Genomic DNA, 19,261 nt, shown 5'->3' on the forward strand with positions numbered 1-19,261 from the left:
CCTTACATTTTTGGCCAGAACTCATTGCAAAGTAATACGGTGCTCATCACCCCAGAGTGCTGGCTTTAACATTATCTTGGCAGCATTAGCACACTCAAAAATTATTCACCTCACTGGCCCAGAAAATGGGCTGATGATTTACTTTAGTCCTCCAAATTTTAAGTGTTGCTTTCTGTTGAATGTTACACTGATCCCATTACTGTGAAACCTTGTGGTCATTATTTATTGTAGTTTGAGAAGCAGATCCAGTTATTTCTCAGTGTCACCAATTTTCCTCAAAGCATCTTAACGCCCAATTTCCTCTCCTCCTCACCTTTCTTACAAGGTATGCAATGAGACTCAAGAATTTCACAGGCTCATCTGCCACTGAAGGAGACAAGAAACTAGCAGTTTTATGGTAAGTCCCATTGCAACAATGTAGAAGCAGCTAAAATCTTAGAGGACTTTAAAAGTACTGAATTACTTAAGCAGCTTACACAAGATCATTATTCTTGTTTTCCATTAAACTATTAAAGGATAACGAATAGATTTCTTCAGCAGCTGACTAAACATTTATTCTTCTAATTTATACTGTTATCAAGATAGGATTTTAATACTTTTGTGCAATTTTAATTTTAATTTTTTTTTAATTTTTTATTTTTTGTCCATTTGCTTATGTTTCTCAATCTAACCTTGGAAGCGAGACTGCAAAATATAGATCAGCATTTGTTTTATAGGTTTCATTAAGCAATGAAATTAATACAACCCTTTCCTAAATACCGCAGCTACCGATGCTTATCACTCCTCTACTTGAGAATGTTTAAACTAAAGAAAGACCACGCTATGAAGTACTCCAGATCCCTGATGGAATATTTTAAGGTAATTTATACCGATACAGAATGACAGTCATCCCAGCACTGAGGGCTCATGCAACTCACACTGCGCCACATACCCTCTGCAATGGGCGGTGCAGGCAGAATGCCTGCGAGGAGGGGATGGAACTGTTCCTGTGTTAAAACTTCAGCCAGGCTCTCACCAACGTACACCCATCTGGCCTGATTCTCATCTCACTTTCACCACTTCGGCCCTGGAGAAATCCCTGCAATTGGTACACCTCGGTCAGGGCCTCATCCATAGCCCTCTGAAGTCATCCAGAGCGTTTCTGTTGACTTCATTGGACTTAGACCCAACGTTCACAGGGCTAGATTCTTCCATGGAATGTTTTCTCATACACTTCAGACTTATTCCAGGTTGAATTTAGGCTACTGTCTCTTGAAAAAAGAAATAGCCTGGCTATGAAAGAAAATCATGATATTTTACAGTAGACAGTGATTTAAAAAAAAAAACCATTTCTTTCTAAGAAAAGGCTTTGGGCCTGATTCTGTCTCACACAAAGGCCACTTTAGGTTGCTCAGTTGTGTAAAGGGAACTTAAAGTGGATGTAAAGATAGTTTACTCTCACTGTAAGACCCCTTTACTCTTCCAGAGCAGAGTAAAGTGGGTTTAGAGTCAATGAGAATCAGGCCCATATTTTGAGAAGCAGTGAGAAAAAAAATCTCAGAAGTGTTTATTTTTAGCACTTCAGATTGAATGACGTAAAAGAGAGACTTCACCTAGTGAACAGTGCTGTGCACTAGTGTCAAATTGGGTAAGAGTGAACTAGAAACGGGCTTGATCTGTGTGTGAATTGCAGGTTCAGGCTCTCTTTGTATTCAAGGTGTAGGAGACTTACATTTAAGAAAGGAAAACGTTAACAAAATATTACTTTCCAATAGCTATGTGATGCTCTCTGTCTTTTATCTTCAGCACAAAGAAGCCATGGTTCAAAGGCTTTCAATAAGGCCGCTGGAGGGGAGTGCAAAGCCTTTTAGTAAATGTGTTGGGTCTTTAAACAGAGCTGCTGTTCAAAATGGAAGTTTTGCACATTTTTCAATGTGGAAAGGGACTCACTAGGTCTGTAGCACAATGGGCTAGGTCGGGAATTTTTCAATGAAACTTTTTTTCATCAGAATATTCAGATCTGTCAAAACCAAACCTGTTTGCAGGACAGGGTCGGTTTAGACAAATTTGCTATTAACAAAGAAATGAACAAAAAAGTTTCAAAATGTCTCATTTTGATACTTTACCCCAAAAAAGATCCATTTTTAAGACCAAAGTCACTTTTGGTTTTCAAATTTAAATGAATTTTTGTTTAAAAAAAAAAAGTTTAAAGAACTGAAAAGTCCAAATCAAATCGGCATGTTTTAAAATGATCAAAACGAAACATTGACCCGATCCAGTTGTTTTTTCAGGGTTTTTTTTTTTCTTTTTTTCTTTTCATCCTGTTTTGGGACAAGACCATTTTTCAAAATCTCAAAAATTCTTGTGGGATGGGGAAATCTGTTTTCTACTCAGTCCTAACCCACAACACTCTCCTGACATTCAGGAGCGCTAATGTCGAAGCTGATTTTTCATGGTTTGAAGCCTTTCCAGATTATTTTAACGGTCCCTCTCCTTTACATGTATGGACATGCACACAGAAGATAGACACTAATATATCTAATCCAAGCCATTCCATTCAATGTTGACTTGTTTAAGGCAATGCAAAGACCACACAAACAAAGCCAGTGTTTTCTATTGGATGGTGTTATCTAGTTTGGTCAACGTTTTCTGAAAGATAGAGCTATGGTTGAGGAGTCAGGAGCATTAGGTCTTATTCCTGGCTACCACTTACTCTCTGTGGGACCTTGAACCTTACATGCAAAATGAGTATTGAAGTAATCAAGTGGGTATAATAATAATAATATTTCACAGAGGTGTTGTAAAGTTTAATTGAATTTTCAGAATGCATTTCGAAATTATTGCAAGAAAAGCACTATATATAGTGGCTATATATATATAGAGAGAGACTATATAGACAAGCAATTTATTACTTCCCTTAGATGACTAAGGCCTCATTCTACTGCCTTCAATGGAGATTGTTGCTGAGTAAGATACTATCCAATCTGAGTCAAGTTGGCAAAGTCTGGTAGTCCCCACAATAACCTAGGTGCTGTACCAATACAAAAGGGAGAATGGGTAGGAAAGTGTGTGTTTAGACACACACTAAAAAACCAAGGGAATTCATTCATATCCCTACAGTCTGATTCTTCTCCTCCCCTCATCTTGTGTATATATTGCATCACATTCACCTACAACACATAGGATCCCCTAATTTCAAACATCAAATCCCAAACTTCTTTTGTCTGGTAATCAGCTTGCAGATCGCCCTGAAGGTGAAAAGCCAGTTGCTGCACTTTGAAGAGCTTAGCTGGTAGAATCAATTTTAGATAAGGATAAGTAAACCACTTCTTTAGGAATGCATCTGACTTTACTGGAGTTTTGGTATATCAAGTCTTTCATCAAGTGACATTCACGCTTCTGATTGGAGCCTACTAATTTTCCAGCCAGCTATTTTATTATGAGACTATTATGTTCGGCTGCTATTCTGCATGCACCGTAGCTCTTGCAGCTAAAACAGGAAGCTATATCAATATTAATGTGATAATCTTACTTGCCTCTCCTCCTGAACCAACAGAGAATCACCTTCTATATTTACCTTTTGGTTTTGTTTCTTACAGAACTCTTCAAAAACCTCCCAGGCCCCTTCCCCTTGGGGAGGCAATGGAAAGTGAGTATTGCCGCTCAAGGCTTTGTCGTGGAAATAAGCAGTGAACCAGGGGGAGGGAGTAGGGGGGATTGTTATGTTAACCATTCAAAGCTGAAGATCAGCTCTTAGATTACGATAAAACTTTACACAATTTTCAGTCATGTTCCAGCCATGCAGCAGGACAGAAAAGTTCATATGGGCCGCCACCAAATTCATTGACAATTTGATCCTTACATCAAATGTGGGCTATAAAAATGCATGTTAATTAGATAGCAAGTACCGTGTCATTTCAAGAAGCCAAAGGAAAGTTAACCTCCATTGCAATGATTTTTTTCAATGATTCATTTAGTAATGAAACACCAATGAATATTTCATTGATATATGGTAAGTGCTGTTTAATAAAACTGACGGCGTAATAGTGGTGAAAATGTGAAGGCACTTAGTCAGCCAATTATCTGAACCTTTATATTAATGCTAAAAAACCCTCATCTCCAGTATAAAATCACAGTAATGTAATTATGATCCGATGGTCAATGAAGGTATGTTGTCGTTGCTACCTTACGTTAGCACCTGATATATATTGTATTCTGTGACGCAGACTCTTCTTGCTCCCTGTTCAGGACTGTGCATTCAAGTCCAGACAAAAGAGAGGAAGGAATCTTCCTTTATTTCCATCCTTATTTTAACATAGGATTCAGCCAGATCAGAATAATCATTATTTGATGGGTCTATTGCTGGTGAGTCCAAAGCAGAAATGACAGAGTCTGACCCAAAGTCCACTGAAGTCAATGGAAAGAGTCCCGTTGACTTCAGTGGGTTTGGATCGAACTCTCAGTAACACAAAAAGAAAAATTATCTGGTTGCACCTGTCTGCATTGCATGAACCAATTACCGGCTGGTACCCGGCGACAAGTATAATGCCCCGTAAATGGGCAAACTGGGGTGCTACAGAAGCAGCTCAGATGTGTGGCTGTATCCTGGCTAAGACCATTCCAAGAGAGCACTTTGTAAGCAGACTCTGAGTGAGCAGATGTAAGGGAACTTCCAAAGCTTCGCAGACAGCTGAAAGGAGAATGCTTCAGGCTGTCAGGAAGCTCTTCATATTGTGAGCTTCTCAGAGCAGAGATCATCCTTAAATGCTTGCAAAGCACCTAGCACATAGCAGGAGCTGCTAAAATAAACCATGATAATAGCTGTATGAAGAGAAGAGTAACGATGTCATTATTAGCAGGCTTATTCCAGAAGGGACTCCTCCCCACAATGTTTAGTATAATGGACAAATTCTGCACCAGTTTCCCACTCTTGCAACTCCACTGAGTGCACAAGTGTTTGCAGCAATTTAGCCTACTACTGCCATTAGACATCTCTAGGGGGACATGTAAGGAAACATATGAATTGCCACTCTGCATCTGGTCATTACGTCTGGTCTCTTTCCTCAAGAAAGAAATGCCTGAAGTTTCAGAGGAAGACAACTCCCCTTCGTTAACTCCACCTTATACTGTAACTTGCAAATTGTGCACTGCTAGATGTTACAGGTTTGATGCTGGAGTCACTTGATGAAATTCTCTGGCCTGTATTGTGTAGGGGGTCAGAATAGATGATCGTGATGATCCCTCCTGACTTTAAAATCTATGACCCTGTGGTGAAGGAGAAAATTCTTGCCCAGCCTCTGAAGGTGATCAGCAGCTGCCCAGCAGTTGGGTAGATATCACTTCCATTTGACACCTAAACTGATCTGACTTGTCTTGCAGCTAGCTCCAGAGATGAGTGAGTAAAAGCACATCTGCTGTGCAGTGTCTGCTTCCTTCTTTTATTCAAAGATAGAAGCTTTTAGCAAATAAGGAGAATTAAATGTGAGGAGGCTACTCTTAAAATAGTGTATGTGATCTGACATACTAAAGAAATGCAGACCCAGTGCTGCAGTCTATCCATAACTGGGTTCTGTGCCGTCTAGAAATTACATGATTGGGGTTCTTAGAACAAGAGGCAATACCACATTCCAACCTGCAACAAAGTAATGTGATAGATTTCACGTGTGTTACTGCAAAAACAGTGGTTCTAGGGCATGGAGTCACCACGGCAGGAGAAATCACACATACCAGCTGGAGCCAAACAAGCGGAGGAACATAGGACTGGAAGGTATCTGACGGATTATCAGTCCTGTACCCTCCATATAATCCCATTCTCCTGTAGGGAGGCTAATCCTACCCTCGCTTCTCTGATGGTTAGAAATCTCTTTCTAATTTCCAACCTATGTTTATTTGTGACCAGTTTATACCCAAAGGCCAAGTGGCATCACATGTACTATTCTTCAGGGGACGGCTCACAAGTTTGATCCGAAGGAGGCTCTGCAGTTTTTTTCTTTTACTTTCCTTTTGTGTGAGTTTGAAGCCCACCTGAGCTTTGTTTTGAACAAAGCCAAACTCATTGATCACAGGGTGTTCCCTGGTTCAGGATCCAAAGCCATGAAAGCCTCAGCCTGTCTCCCTGGAAGTTCAGACCACGTTTGCTGAAAGGGTTGAGAATCTCTGCAAAGTTGGCCCGTGTTCCAGGCTGGCAGTGAAACAAATTTTCCCTGGTTTCATTTCAGAAATTTTCCTCACCTCAGCTGCAATAAGCACAAGGATAGAGAGATCTAATAGACTCGCCATGGTAATAATGGCACTGCACCTTCCCCTGCACAACAGGGTGAGCCAATGAACAATGCACTTTATTTGGCTGAAGTGCGTCAGCTTGTTTTAAGTGGCTTTAGCAAAATACTCTTGGTCCCTTTGGATACTGTATGATTGCTAGCGGCTCCCAGACCTAATCAAGTGTACTTCAGCTCTTCTGTACATTAAAGACGCTGTGGTGGTGGCAAATCACCAGGATGTTTAGAGATTCAAAAATAAAACCTTTGTGCTGCAGGATACGCTTCGATATAGCACCTTGGCTGTACAGTTAGCTCCTAATTGCTGATGCAATGTGGGTCTCTTGCAATGGAAGCACTGTGGCACTCAGCTGGGGGAACCGATTACCGATGATACTGCAGTAGGAGGAGGATGTTTTCTTCCCTTTGGGTTAGGAAATGTGTAGGTGCAGTATAGGTTACACCCCGTGCTCAACTCTTCTCTCCATTCTGTTTGGGCAAAATTGTTCCTCTAGTCCAGGAGCTACCTGGCAGCAGCTCGTACGGGCGAGACATGGGGTGTTCTTCAATATCCTTGCCCCCATGCGTAAGACGTGAGTGAAGTCTGTGTTTCCCCATTTCACACACTGGGCCTGATCCAACACCCAAGAAAGTCAATGTCTTTCCATAGACGACTGTTGGTAGAATAGCAGCAGTGCAGTCTTTCTGCTGCGCCACAGCGGGAGCAAGGATAGCTGCCTGACACAGAAAGGGCCACAGAATCTCCCCTCTGCAGAGTTTGGCCCCTTTCCTCCATGCTGAATTCCTCCAGAAGCAATTCAGTTTGTATTTAAAGCGTTTTTTATGGCAATCCAATGCATTTGGGTGGGCGGGAGGGGAAGAGATTTTGGAACCCCTAATCTTGCTCTAAAAGACCAATTTCCAAAGAGAATAGCTGCGAGTGAGCATTCAGTGCTGTACGTTTCTAAACATGTCAGATTGCAGGGGACGACCTCCATGCCGCCTGCAGCCAGCAGGTGATTCCTAATTGCTGGTGTTGGAATTAAAAGAAAATCGATATGAGAACGTTAGTGCTGCACTAAGTAGGTAACTTAAAACTCTGCTCTTTATAAAGCAGTGTGCAGACAAACTGCTGGCAATTAGAAACAAATCTACATAGCCAGTTTTAAAGAACCCTATAGAGATATTCATAATCGTACAGTACCCTGAGCGCCTCATTCTGCTCCACAGGGTGCTTTTGAGAATTGCACTTTGCTTATTGTGGGGACTGTATTTGTAGCAAACTGTCATTGCGGTTTCCACAAAATTCTTTGCTAAAAAGCCAATATTACACATTGAGTGTGTTCTAACAGCCAATAGCAGCATCTCTGGCAGCCGGTAGAAAAATCAGTACCGCTATGAGATATTCTTTCTCTGAAAGATTGCTATATTCGTGAGAGGTGGGGGGTTTTTTTTGTTTTTTTTTTATAAATAACGGGTTCATTTGTGGGGAGAATTAAAGCCCTTCTTAAAATTTGAGTCAGTCCCAGGTTATAAACCTCTCCTGTCTTGGAAAGCAGGAGGTCATCACTGCACATCTCCTCTGGACTAGGTGCGGAGTTGATTTTAAGGTGTGTTGGGGAGAGAAATGAAATGCTGTGTGAGTGAAAACAATTCTCCTTTCTTTTTTTTCCAGGAGCACAGAGACTCCATCCCCCATGTCACTCAGTCCATCTCCAGTCAGTTCTGTTGGGAGCAGCACAGGCACTGCGGGATCCTCCTCGGCAGGAACCATTACCATCCCCCAGCGCATTCACCATATGGCTGCCAGCCATGTAAATATCACCAACAACGTGTTGCGGAGCTATGAGCACTGGGACATGGCCGACAAATTGACTAAAGAGAACAAAGGTGGCTTGTTCAGTTTCTTCCTTTTGCCATTTCGGTAGCAGAAATTAAACTATTATTTTAGTTATCAGGGGGAATTGAACCCATGACCTCCTAAGCTCAGAGAATAAGCCTCTACAGTTCGAGCAAATAGACTGAGCCCTTTTGCTGCGGAGAGTAGCCAATTCATAGTGTCTGTGTATCAAGTACAGCAGGGGCTGTGTCTCACACACTGAGCCATCGGTTATAAGAGTAGCTGGCAAATAACTGAACAAAGATGTGCCTTGAGTCATGTCTGCTTCTGAGTTGGTGAATACGTTCTCCATTTCAGCCTCTCACAGAGTACTCTTTTCCTATTGCCATCCTCATCCAGAAAAGACCACTCAAATGTGAGCAAGGATAAGTCAACATTAGATGGTCTGCTTGTTCACCTGTGAGCCTGATTATGACACGTTCTCTGGAAACCATGACCTTGACTTTCCTGTGATCCGTCTGTGATTCAGTTAATTTATTCAGATCAAGCGTAAGTCTTTACCATAGTTAACTCAGAGCAATGTTGGCAAGCCGTTCATGGCTGGTTCACAGCAACCTCAGTGAAGTTGGAGGGGGTGTAGCTGAAGTTTAAATTTGGCTCACTTCTGACAAGCCAGAAGCAGGTTCCATCCTGCTCCTATTGAAGTAAATGGCAAAGTTTCCCTTGACTTCATTAGTGCAGGATCAGGTCTTATAGTGTTTTACACGGACATGATAGCTAGAAACAGGGACAATATTAAAATCCATGTCGAGGCCTCCCCACCATTTCCGGTGTTAATATACATTAGTATATAACATACAAAATATATTAGTACCTAATTAGTATATAATACACAAAGTACATTAGTACATAATATATAAAACCCAGGCTGGGCTGATTTAGTTGGGGTTGGTCCTGCTTTGAGAAGGGAGTTGAAATAGATGACCTCCTGAGGTCCCTTCCAACCCTAATCTTCTATGATTCTTAGTTAATTTGCTAACAGTGCAGTGGTTTGGGATTTTTTCCATAGTTGCATCCATTTTCCAAACATGCTCAAGTAATTCCTTTTCAAATGTGCTGCAGAGTTTTATCAGTGGCAATGCAGAAGGGTGTTCAGATAGGAGAGTGAGATGACAATAATCATGTAATTAGCTCTGTGTGTTGTGGAGTTGTTAAATGTTCTGCTTGATATTGAATCAAAATAGCTCGGGCATTCAGCCAGCAGATAGAAAATGTACCCAGCAAATGTTATCAGTCCCGGAGCTGGATGGGAAAGAAGTTGCTGATTCTCATTCTGCATCTTTGAGCCCCTCTCTCTTCTTTGTTCTCATTTTGATTTATGTTTCAAATGAGCCTGATCCTACAGATTCATCCTATTCACATGAGTAGGCAAGGCCTATTGGTTTTAGTGGGACTAGTTGCATCTGTGAGGGTTTCTCACATGAGGAAGACTCAGAGGATTGAGCCCCTATTCTTGAATTTCTTTCCTTTTTTCACAATCTGCAGGCTTGTCACAGTGGACGGAAAGCTTGTGTTACTGTTTGATCTCATTTAGGTATTAGAAGCCATTGAAGGGAAAAATGAAGTTTACAGCACTTCATGTTGTGTCCTCTTTGGCATTCTGGGCAGATAGACACATTCTCTAGTTAAATATTAGCTTAAAATAGCATATTTGAACACTATTATACTATAGTTTGAAAATCTTTTGGATAGAAATAAAAGTTAAATGCTAATATAAGGATTTCTACTATAACCACTTTGTTGAAATCTACTAGGGTGACCAGGTAGCAAGTGTGAAAAATCGGGATGGTAGTGGGGAGTAATAGGCCCCCATATAAGAAAAAGCCCTGGATATCAGGACTGTCCATATAAAATCAGGACATCTGATCACCCTAAAATCCACAGGTATTCAATATGTCACATGACAAAATGCCTTTGATAGGGAAATAATTACAATATTTCAACATGAGAAATAACATTTTCATGAAAACTAGCTGCAATAATAATAGTTATTAGTGGTTTTCATCTGTAGGTCTCAAAGCCTTGTATAAAAGTCATTGTAAGAGCTGATCAAAACGTGTTCTTTTTGTTTGTTTTAAGTTTTGTTTTCCCTGCAGAAAATTTCAAATTTTTGGTGAACAGTCAAAATCTGAAGTATTTCTAGTTGGAAGTGCCGCCAGAGTGCTTCATGAGAGTTGTAGTTCAGATGTCTTATGTATCCATTCTCCTCTGTAGACCTGGCTCCCTGGTTGAACTACATTTTCCATGAGGCACCAGTTTCCCCCCCTAGCGAGGGGAGATGGAGCATCATGGAAGTCTCATGGGAGATGGACAATTCTCAGTGCATAATGGGAGATTAAATTCAGTTGGGAAGCCTGGCACATAGAGGAGAATGGAGACATGATGAAACTGAACTACAGCTCTCATGAGGTACGACAGCAGCACATTCAAATCAAAATATTTTGGTTTTCATGCATCCAGTTTTGTCACCAAAAAAAAAATCAGTTTTCTACGCAAAGCAGAAACTTTTTGCAAAAAAAAAAAAAAAAATTGTGTCAAAAACCTAATTTTCCATCAAAAACCAGTTTTAAGGGAAAATGTATGATTAACCCTAATTATTATCCCCATTTTACAGAGAGGGAAACTGAGTCAGAGAGCTGTTAGTGGCTTTCCCAATAACACATTATATGTCCGTGACAGAGCAGGGAATAACACCTGGTCTCTTGGCTCATGGTCTTTATCACTGCACCACTCCCCACTCCTTCACATGTTTCTTCTGGTCGAAGAGATTGGACCAGAAGCCCCCCCGAATGGCACAGAGGAATGTGGCAGGGCTACCATGGCTCACCGTTCTGTTTCCTTATATTGGATTTGAAGGGTGCATGTGCAAAGCACCTTCTCTGTTCCAGGGGTGAGTTCGAGCATTGTGGAGACTCCCATTTAAAAAAAATAGTAAGAGGGAAAATCTCCAGGCTCTTCGGGGCCCCACATGTCCGACTAAATGCTGGACTTCTCTTGCACACATCTCAGGTCCCAGCTTGGGTAGACAGACTCATGCTAGCTACGCTGCAGCTAGAATGCTAACAATAACAGTGTCGCTGAGGGAGTATGGACGGCAGCATGGGCTCGCCACCGAGTATGCACGTAAGGGGTCCAGGTGGGCTTGTGCTCTGGCATCTAGCTGAAACTACCACCCGGGCTACTCCTAGCTATACCCTAGCTACACTCCTGTTTTTAGTACACTAGCGCCAGCAGAGCTAGTAAGCATGCTCCCCTTTGCCGTGTAGACGTACCCTTACTTGAGTGTGACAGAATCGGGGCTTTTTAAAAATCTTAAATATATGCCCTTTTAAACACGTTGCAGGAGTTTTCCCTCTAGAAGAAAACTATCACATCTATAGCATTTCAGGTCTGTTTGATCCAGTGAATTTCAGTCCAATGTTCTTTCAAATATATGTTTAATTAGTTGCTTCTGCATTTGTAACATGCTAGATAAATGTTTTCAGATTGGGAAACTGAAATTAGACTTTAAACAAAGTTTTGACATTTGAAGCAATTATTATTTATTTGAACATAGAATCGTGTAGGTCACTGGAACATTGGCAGGACTCTGGATTTTTTTCACTCCTAATTCTGTTGATTTCACCTGGGGGGGAAAAGACATAGGAAGGAAGATTAAAGTACCTGCTAGTTGCCATTTCTTTACATAACTGGCTTGCCTCCAGCCATACCGCTTTGTTCTGTGAAACAGTTGTATCTCACAAGGTGATCAGGTTGTTTGCAGTGTTGCAGCCCTGTTGGTCCCAGGATATGAGAGACAGACAAGGTAGATGAGATAGAATCTTTTACTGGACCCAACTTCTGTTGGTGGAAGTGACTAGCTTTCCAGCTACACAGAGCTCTTCTTCAGGTCAGGGACGGAAGGAGCTAAATAGGAACTGGGACAGATTGTTAAGAAACCACTTAAAATGGAGTGGGCAATTGAGGGCTAGATTGTTAAACGTAAGTGATTTACACATGCTGCTGGAGACCACTTAACATGAAGTGGGCAAGTAAGGGTTAGCAGGCAGTGGTGCCTCTTACAAATTGTTGCAATGAGCCATAAAACCAGTGTCTGTTGAGTCTATGGTTATTAGTGTCTAGCAGAGTTATGAATTTAAGTTCCCAGGCTCACCTTGTGACGGTGTTGTGCAGATTTCCCTTGAGGAAAGGTCAGATATGGAGTGATAGATTTATGAGAAGGGCTCGCCCACAGGTGATAGGGTGTTTTTGTCATCTATCATTTGAGTAGGTGACCGGGGTCCGACTGGGTCAATACATGGACAGAAGACCTCAAAGGAGCCTTCAGATCCTTAAAGCGGAGAGATTGGAGATATGGTAGTCAACATCCATCCTTCAGAACCACAGTGCTAGGTGTTAGATAGCATGGTGCTGAGGGGCTCACTCTATTTTAGATGAGAAGATGCCATGTGGGCGTGACCATTTTTCATTGTGATTATAAGTTACGGTTGGTATTACGGTTGCTACTGTTTGTGGTAAAAAAAAACAAAAAACCCACCGTGAGGGTATGTCTGCGCTGAAGCTGGTGGTGTAATTTCCAGTGTGGGTAGTCAGATTCACACTAGCTCTGATCCAGGTACCGTGCTAAAAATAGAAGTGTAGCCCCAGCTAGCCCAGCTGAGTCAAAACACAACCATTAGTAAACACCTGTAGTAAAGTTCTAGCCCATTTCCAGCTTGCATAAGTATATTCTGCCTGTTTAAAGTTTCAACCTGCAGTTTCAGTTGCATTCGCTATTCTTCACCTCCTGCCTGAGAAACTCGATGTAGTTTTAATGTTAAGTAGCTGCCACATTTTAACCCCAGAGGCGACTGCATTTCAGCCGTGAGCACAGTGTATATTGTTGTTGTGTGGCAGTTCGTAAAGGATTTTCAGGTCTTCAGCTAAAAAGCAATATAGAAATGTAATATATTTCATACAAAGACTGATAGTTTACAATACCGTATGTTTCAGCAAGACAGATTTTAGATCACAATGTTCGTTTGTTATATGGTTTTTATTATTATGTGATTATATATTGGCCTGTTTATAACGTGCCAGTTTTCTAAATACATTGTTTCCTTTACTTCAAATCTGTATCATCATAATATTCAAAGAGGTGAATATTCAACTTCAACATCACAGTTTGACCCCACATGGCATTATAAGGGAAAATCTTTTTACTTACATCCTACCATATATTTCTTTCCATATATACCGTATAGGAAAGTTTGTGAGATGACATACACTATATATGTCACTTAACAGTGTGGGTAATTAACCATTGGAAAAACTTGCCTAGGGACATGGTGGATTCTCCATCACTGGCGGGCTTGAAGACCAGACTGGTTATCTTTCTAAAAAGTGTGCTACAGCCCAAAGAGCAGTAATGGGCTTGATGCAGAAATGATTGGGTGCGGGTGCTTTGGGGTCTGCGTGATGGAGGAGGTCAGACTATGTCATCATAGGGTCCTTTGTAGCCTTAAAATCTGTGAATCTATTAATCGTGTTAATCCAGTCCTGAGATATCTTCTCAAGAGTCACACGTATGCTAGGTCTGCATGCTCATGAGCTTCTGAGAACTCATTAATTGCTTTGAAACCACTGAGTGTGAAATAATCTTAATTGATGTGTTTCTGCACAGTTACCTGAAACAATGACTCCCACTTCCTGTGTTGCAGAATTCTTCGTAGACCTGGACTCAGTCATGGGACCGTTAACACAACACAGGAGTATGACCAGTCTGGTCCGTTACGTTCGACAAGGACTTCACTGGCTCCGCATTGAGGCGCATTTGTTGTAGTGACTGCTGCCCTCTTCATGACATCCCCATCCTTCTACCTCTACCAGCGCACAGACGATCACTGGTGGAACTCCACTCATTTCTGGAACTTTATTCATGTAACTTCATTTTTATTGCCTTTTTTGATATCTTATCTATTGGACGTGGAAGTCACCATAAATGGAACTTATGACTCGAGAGCAGTATGTGTTGTACCATCTAATCATTTTTGACAATTTCTATGCCTTGCGTCTCCTGGATCCTGCCTTCCTTATGTGCTTTATGGAACGGTACATTCCCTGCAGTATTGTTTTAAGTCGACACTGCCTTCAAGTGAAAATTAAAAAAGTACTTTGAGAAGATATGGATTCCTGAGAAATAGTACAAAACGTCTTAAATGTATGAGGGTATATACGAAAATTCTCCTCTGAAATAAATTAGTAGAAGTCAGAGCCATTCACTCAGAATTTTCCTCTGAACCCAAGCCAACCTGTTCAGTGCTGAGTTCTGGCATCATTACCTGCAACTGTTTGTTGCTAAAATTTCCTACTTTATATAGGCCTGATCTCTTTAAAAAAATAAAATAAAAAAAAGGAACTCTGAACATCTTACAGGTACGTAGTGTAAGATCACCAAAGGTGTTAGGAGGTAAAAGATTGGGAAGAAGGATTGAAGAAAGATGCCACACTATGCAAGAAGGTTTTGATATTCTTTTCTGTTTATTGTTGGCTTCACAGTTAAAGTGGGCAGAACAATGCAGTTTATTAGGCAATTTCAAAATGTTAGCTTTCATAGTCTTAGCTACCATTCATGTACTCAATCTGTGAACTTTTGGTCCTACTGTTTGGTCGCAAAGAAATATTCTTCCATGATTTTTCTTGGCAAAACAATCTCCTCTTGCATAGAGACTCAGTAAAAGCACATTTTAACCGGAGTGCTACATCTAAACATTGATATTGTATGTGAAAGTATGGATTCTTGATGAGATTCACTAGTAGTTTAACTGGCTGCTGTTGAGGCATTTCTAACACCCTGTGCATTAATTTACATTTGTTTTGTTGATTTCAAAGCATTAGAGGCAGACATATTACCTTACTTTCTTGAAAACAATGAAAAATTAAAGAAAATCACTAGATTTACCCAAAAGCAACATATTTCCTTCATAATGGCTATGAATTCTTCAGTCTACCAGTTCTCCAAATTCCCCATTTTCCAAATTCCATTTTTATTTACCATTTTTGACCATTCCTTAATGCATGCATAATCATAAGACAATTCAGAGAGAATTTCAAAGCAATCATGAATAAATTAGACCATTTCATTCACTCGTTCCTTTTTTTTCTTCTAAACTGCGCTGCTCTTGTGGTAGCATTGCAAGAAGAAATGGTGCGTGAAACAAAACAAAATGAATTTATATCGGTAATTCACAAGACTTTAAATGGCCTCCTATCATTCTTGATGTAATGCCTGCACACCTTATCAAGCTGTACATTTCATTTATATAAGCAAAAAAACCTTATGGCAGTGTAAATATCATTCTGTGTCACATCTCACGGAAATAACACGACATGTGTATTAAATATCATCCAGACATTATTTAATTGTAATTGCTTTTGATATATAAGCCTGTATCTCCTTTAATCGGGCAAGTTATTGGATTCTACTCACTGGGTTGTGACCAGATAAATAGGACAAATTTGCATTTAAAAGCTTCAGAATGCTAGGTTTTTAAAACAGGTCTTGCACATTTCCAGTAAAAATAGTTCACCCATTGCTCCCAATCCATATTTTAAGATATCCTTCTCTTTTAAAACAGGTGTGTATTAGCTCCTGTTAATAAATACCTTTAAAAAATTCTAGAACTCACAATATTTTCTTCCACAACAAGGTCTTGTAAATGTAGCCAGTGTGGGAAGTATATCGTTAGATAAATCATGCTGTTAGGGTAGCCTATAAAAGACATTTCCAGAACATGCACATCCTGGATTATCTGCACATTCCTGTTTCTACAGTAAGTAACATACCCTTATCTGTTCTTTGTGGGTTTCAGTAACATGACTGAAACATGAATCCAAAAGAACTTTCCATGCTGATTCAACCCCTTTCTCTAATGACTAAAACCAGGATAGCAAGAACTATTCATAGACATAAAAAGAGGGTGATTTTTCAAACATACACCTTTTTTTTCTTTTTTTGGACAGATTAGTGTAGTAGTTTCTGATAACTGAGCTGAAGTATTGATGGGTTGGTTGTGACCTAAATTTTCCATTCTCTTTTGTAAGGCCCTCCTGTTGGGTTGACTGATTATTCAGTCTAATTAAGAACATTGTACTCCCTTGTAATTTTAACATAGACTGAAATCTTAGCCCGCCATGGATTTACGAAGGATATATATACGTCTTGAAACACAATCTTCAGAGACAAGACTGTTCAAAGGGTCAGCTACCCTTTACGAGTCAGTGTATTATGTTCCCCCTGTTGCTTGTAGTAAACAGACTCCTATCTCAAAATGTAACATACATTCACATCGCTTTTATCTAGACAGCTTAGAGAATTAGCCCACCTGATTTTGCTTCCTGTGACTTAGTTTGAAATGTATGTTGAATCAATGGCACGATTATAATAAGTCCAGCAGTCAAGGCTAGGATCACAAGCCAACGTACTGTTTAGCAGTCTTGTTTCGAAAGCGGCTTAGAAATAAATTAAATATGGAGAGTGAATTACCTTCTTATCCCTGGGGATGGTGCTTCTTTTGGGTTGGTTATTAAAGATTATTGCACTTTCACAGTCACTATATTCATCACATTTCAAATGCCAACATGGCATCTTCATGAAGTAATTTTATCCTTTAATGATTGTTTCCAGTAGGTTTAATTGAAAGAAATTGCTTGTTTTGAAGGGGAAGCATTTTGATACATGAGGAGGTAGCGTGTCTGCCTGGGCTTCAAATGCCAACCTCAATCAATCAAAAATCATGAGTCAGGCTCCCAAAATGATGAGGCTGTCTTCGAAATCAGGAGGGTTTTTTTCATAGTACATTTTAGGCTCCTTTTATTTACCTTATGGTTTCTGAGTCTTTAAGCAACACTCAAGTCATGTTTTCAAGCTTTTCTCCAGAAGCAGGAGAACTAGAAACATTTGTTTTGTGAAAGCTGGGATGCCCTTGCAATTTCCTGATACCTGCAGCTGGGCTTTCAGAAAGACACCAAATATTGCAAGACTCATGATAAAATTGCAAGAATTGGCAACAACTGCTTTTTGTGTCTAACGTTAAGTGATGTTTAGATCAAAATGCATAGCACTATGGTAAGAGGAACACACAGGCTAAGGACTAAAATCTAAAATCTCGGAGATCCATCAGTGAAAAATTAAACTGCTTGAGCAAGGTCCTTACACACCTTGTGGTGGGCTTCATTGGTTTTAAATGGTGTGTTTGGCCTTGTGCCTGCTCTGAGAAGAGTATATAACTCCAGCCACAGAAACTGAGCTCCCCAGTAGTAGATGTTCTTGCGGGGAAAGCTTAGAAGTACTGTATGCCTCACATGGTCCAGGTTCCATCAGTTGCTAGCCTTACATAGAGGGCTAGCTAGTCCTAGAGCACTCCTCACTCAAGCAAACTTCCTTTGCAAGGAAGGAAAGTTTGGCCCTGGATACAAATTGCCGTATTTAACCTGCTGGTCATACTTTTTTAGCTTTGCTTATTTAAAAAAGAACATTCAAAAGTTTTTCTGGATTTTTATTTTTGCCAGTTGAGTTTGTCATTGTGTTGCTAGCATTTGGTTACATCCTTCCCAGCTCAAAGTTGAATTTTGCTGTCATCTTGTTGTTGCATGGCCTTTGGACCCTTGATCACTTAGGCCTGGTCTACACTTATCCAAGAATTCGGCAGCTGTCGACGGGAGATACGCAAGCTACGTAGCTTGGGTAACTCCCATCAACTTTGTAACTTCCATTTTGTGTGCATTTTGCACAGCTCAGTGTGAAAATACTGATTGTTTTATTTATAGATGCCCTCACTGGAAAGATAGGGGAGATCTGTTGTCTTTAAAAAGACTCAAGGTCAAGGACTTTGATTCCTTCTTATGAAACAACATTATCGACATCCTAGTTTAGTACATAAGAAGCTAAATCCGAACGGCTAGCTACAGTTAATTTCTGGGTTACTTCTAAATTCAAAGATTTTATGATATTCTTCCCAAAAATTTTTTAACTAATTGAGCAACTTTTAGCTATGTCGTGGTTTTTGTGGGTATTTAATTCTAGTTTTTTTAAACAAATTATTATTCAGGAAAGAAAGTGTAAAAGACTGACTGGCTCAGTTACAGCTCAGGATCTTCAATAAATGTTGACTTAAATTAGTACACAAAGTTGTTTGGAGATGTAAGAAAAGTTCAGTTACAGTGAAATGAGCTGTGAGTTTCCTTGAGAAAATACTACGTTTATAAAGTGGTAGTAGGGACTTGAATGTGGCCCTCTCTAAAAAAGGACCCTTACTCCCAGTCAGATAATGTGCACTATTCTCTTGTCCCAAGCAAACTGAAGTACAGTAGAACATAATAGCCTCTGCATGGGCTTGATCCTGCACTCATGGAAATTAATGGCAAGACTCCCATTGACTTTCATGGTGCAGGAGCAGGTCTTACATGCATATTCCATCAACATACCATAGGGACTATTTGCCAAGCTGGCTCAGACCATCGGTATCCTTCCTCTGGCAGTGCCCAGTGCTTGACATTTCTGAGGCAGGCCAAAACAAAACCCAAAGTCACAATAAACCCATAATACTGAATTTCTCATATTAAACCGATTGCAGGCGTATCATTGAGCTGTACAGACTCCACCCACTGAGGTGTTATTACAGAACTTGAAAGGGCCTTTGCATTGCTAGAAAGTCTTGCTGATTTTATTGTATTTCAGTGGGCGTTTTGGAGAAGGAAAGAATGCAGGCGAGTTAAAAATAAGGGCCACTCCGCCATCCTTATGCTCCTTACACCATTAGTAAGTTTTACTTTATGTAGCATTTAACAATCAAAGAGGTGGTTTTTATAAATCAGCTAAATCGGGTTAGTACTGGAAGGGGGGTCCATTCCTTGACCCTCTTACGCTTCCGTAACAGAAAAACCTGTTTTTTGGTCCAGTGTTTGTACAGCACGTAGCACAGTTGGGGTCCTGGTCCATGACTGAGGTTCTTAGGCACTATGATAATACAAATAAAAATTAGGAGACCCATAGACGCAAAGACATATCCATGCATTCGGTATCGTCTAATAATATATAGGCAAAGAGCTCAATCATTACAGGCTTCACTCTCTGAACTTTCCTATC

The 19,261-nt window shown here is 40.3% G+C and overlaps 1 protein-coding gene across 4 annotated transcripts in view; it reads left to right on the forward strand.

Annotated features, from left to right (window-relative positions):
* Positions 1 to 17,113, forward strand: part of AFF2 (ALF transcription elongation factor 2) — a 477,143-nt gene extending 460,030 nt beyond the window's left edge. For all 4 annotated transcript variants that reach the window (XM_067548102.1, XM_067548101.1, XM_067548099.1 and 1 more), the window contains 5 exons: positions 326 to 397; positions 765 to 858; positions 3,579 to 3,628; positions 7,912 to 8,126; positions 13,836 to 17,113. In XM_067548102.1, coding sequence (XP_067404203.1) covers positions 326 to 397; positions 765 to 858; positions 3,579 to 3,628; positions 7,912 to 8,126; positions 13,836 to 13,957 — 553 coding nt within the window. In that variant the 3' untranslated portion in view covers positions 13,958 to 17,113. The remainder of the gene's footprint in view (positions 1 to 325; positions 398 to 764; positions 859 to 3,578; positions 3,629 to 7,911; positions 8,127 to 13,835) is intronic.
* Positions 17,114 to 19,261: the final 2,148 nt, after the last annotated feature.

Source organism: Emydura macquarii, unplaced genomic scaffold (genome assembly GCF_026122565.2).
Source record: "Emydura macquarii macquarii isolate MOO-44397 ecotype Brisbane River unplaced genomic scaffold, CSIRO-AGI_Emac_v2 contig_1253, whole genome shotgun sequence".
NCBI lineage: Eukaryota > Metazoa > Chordata > Testudines > Chelidae > Emydura > Emydura macquarii.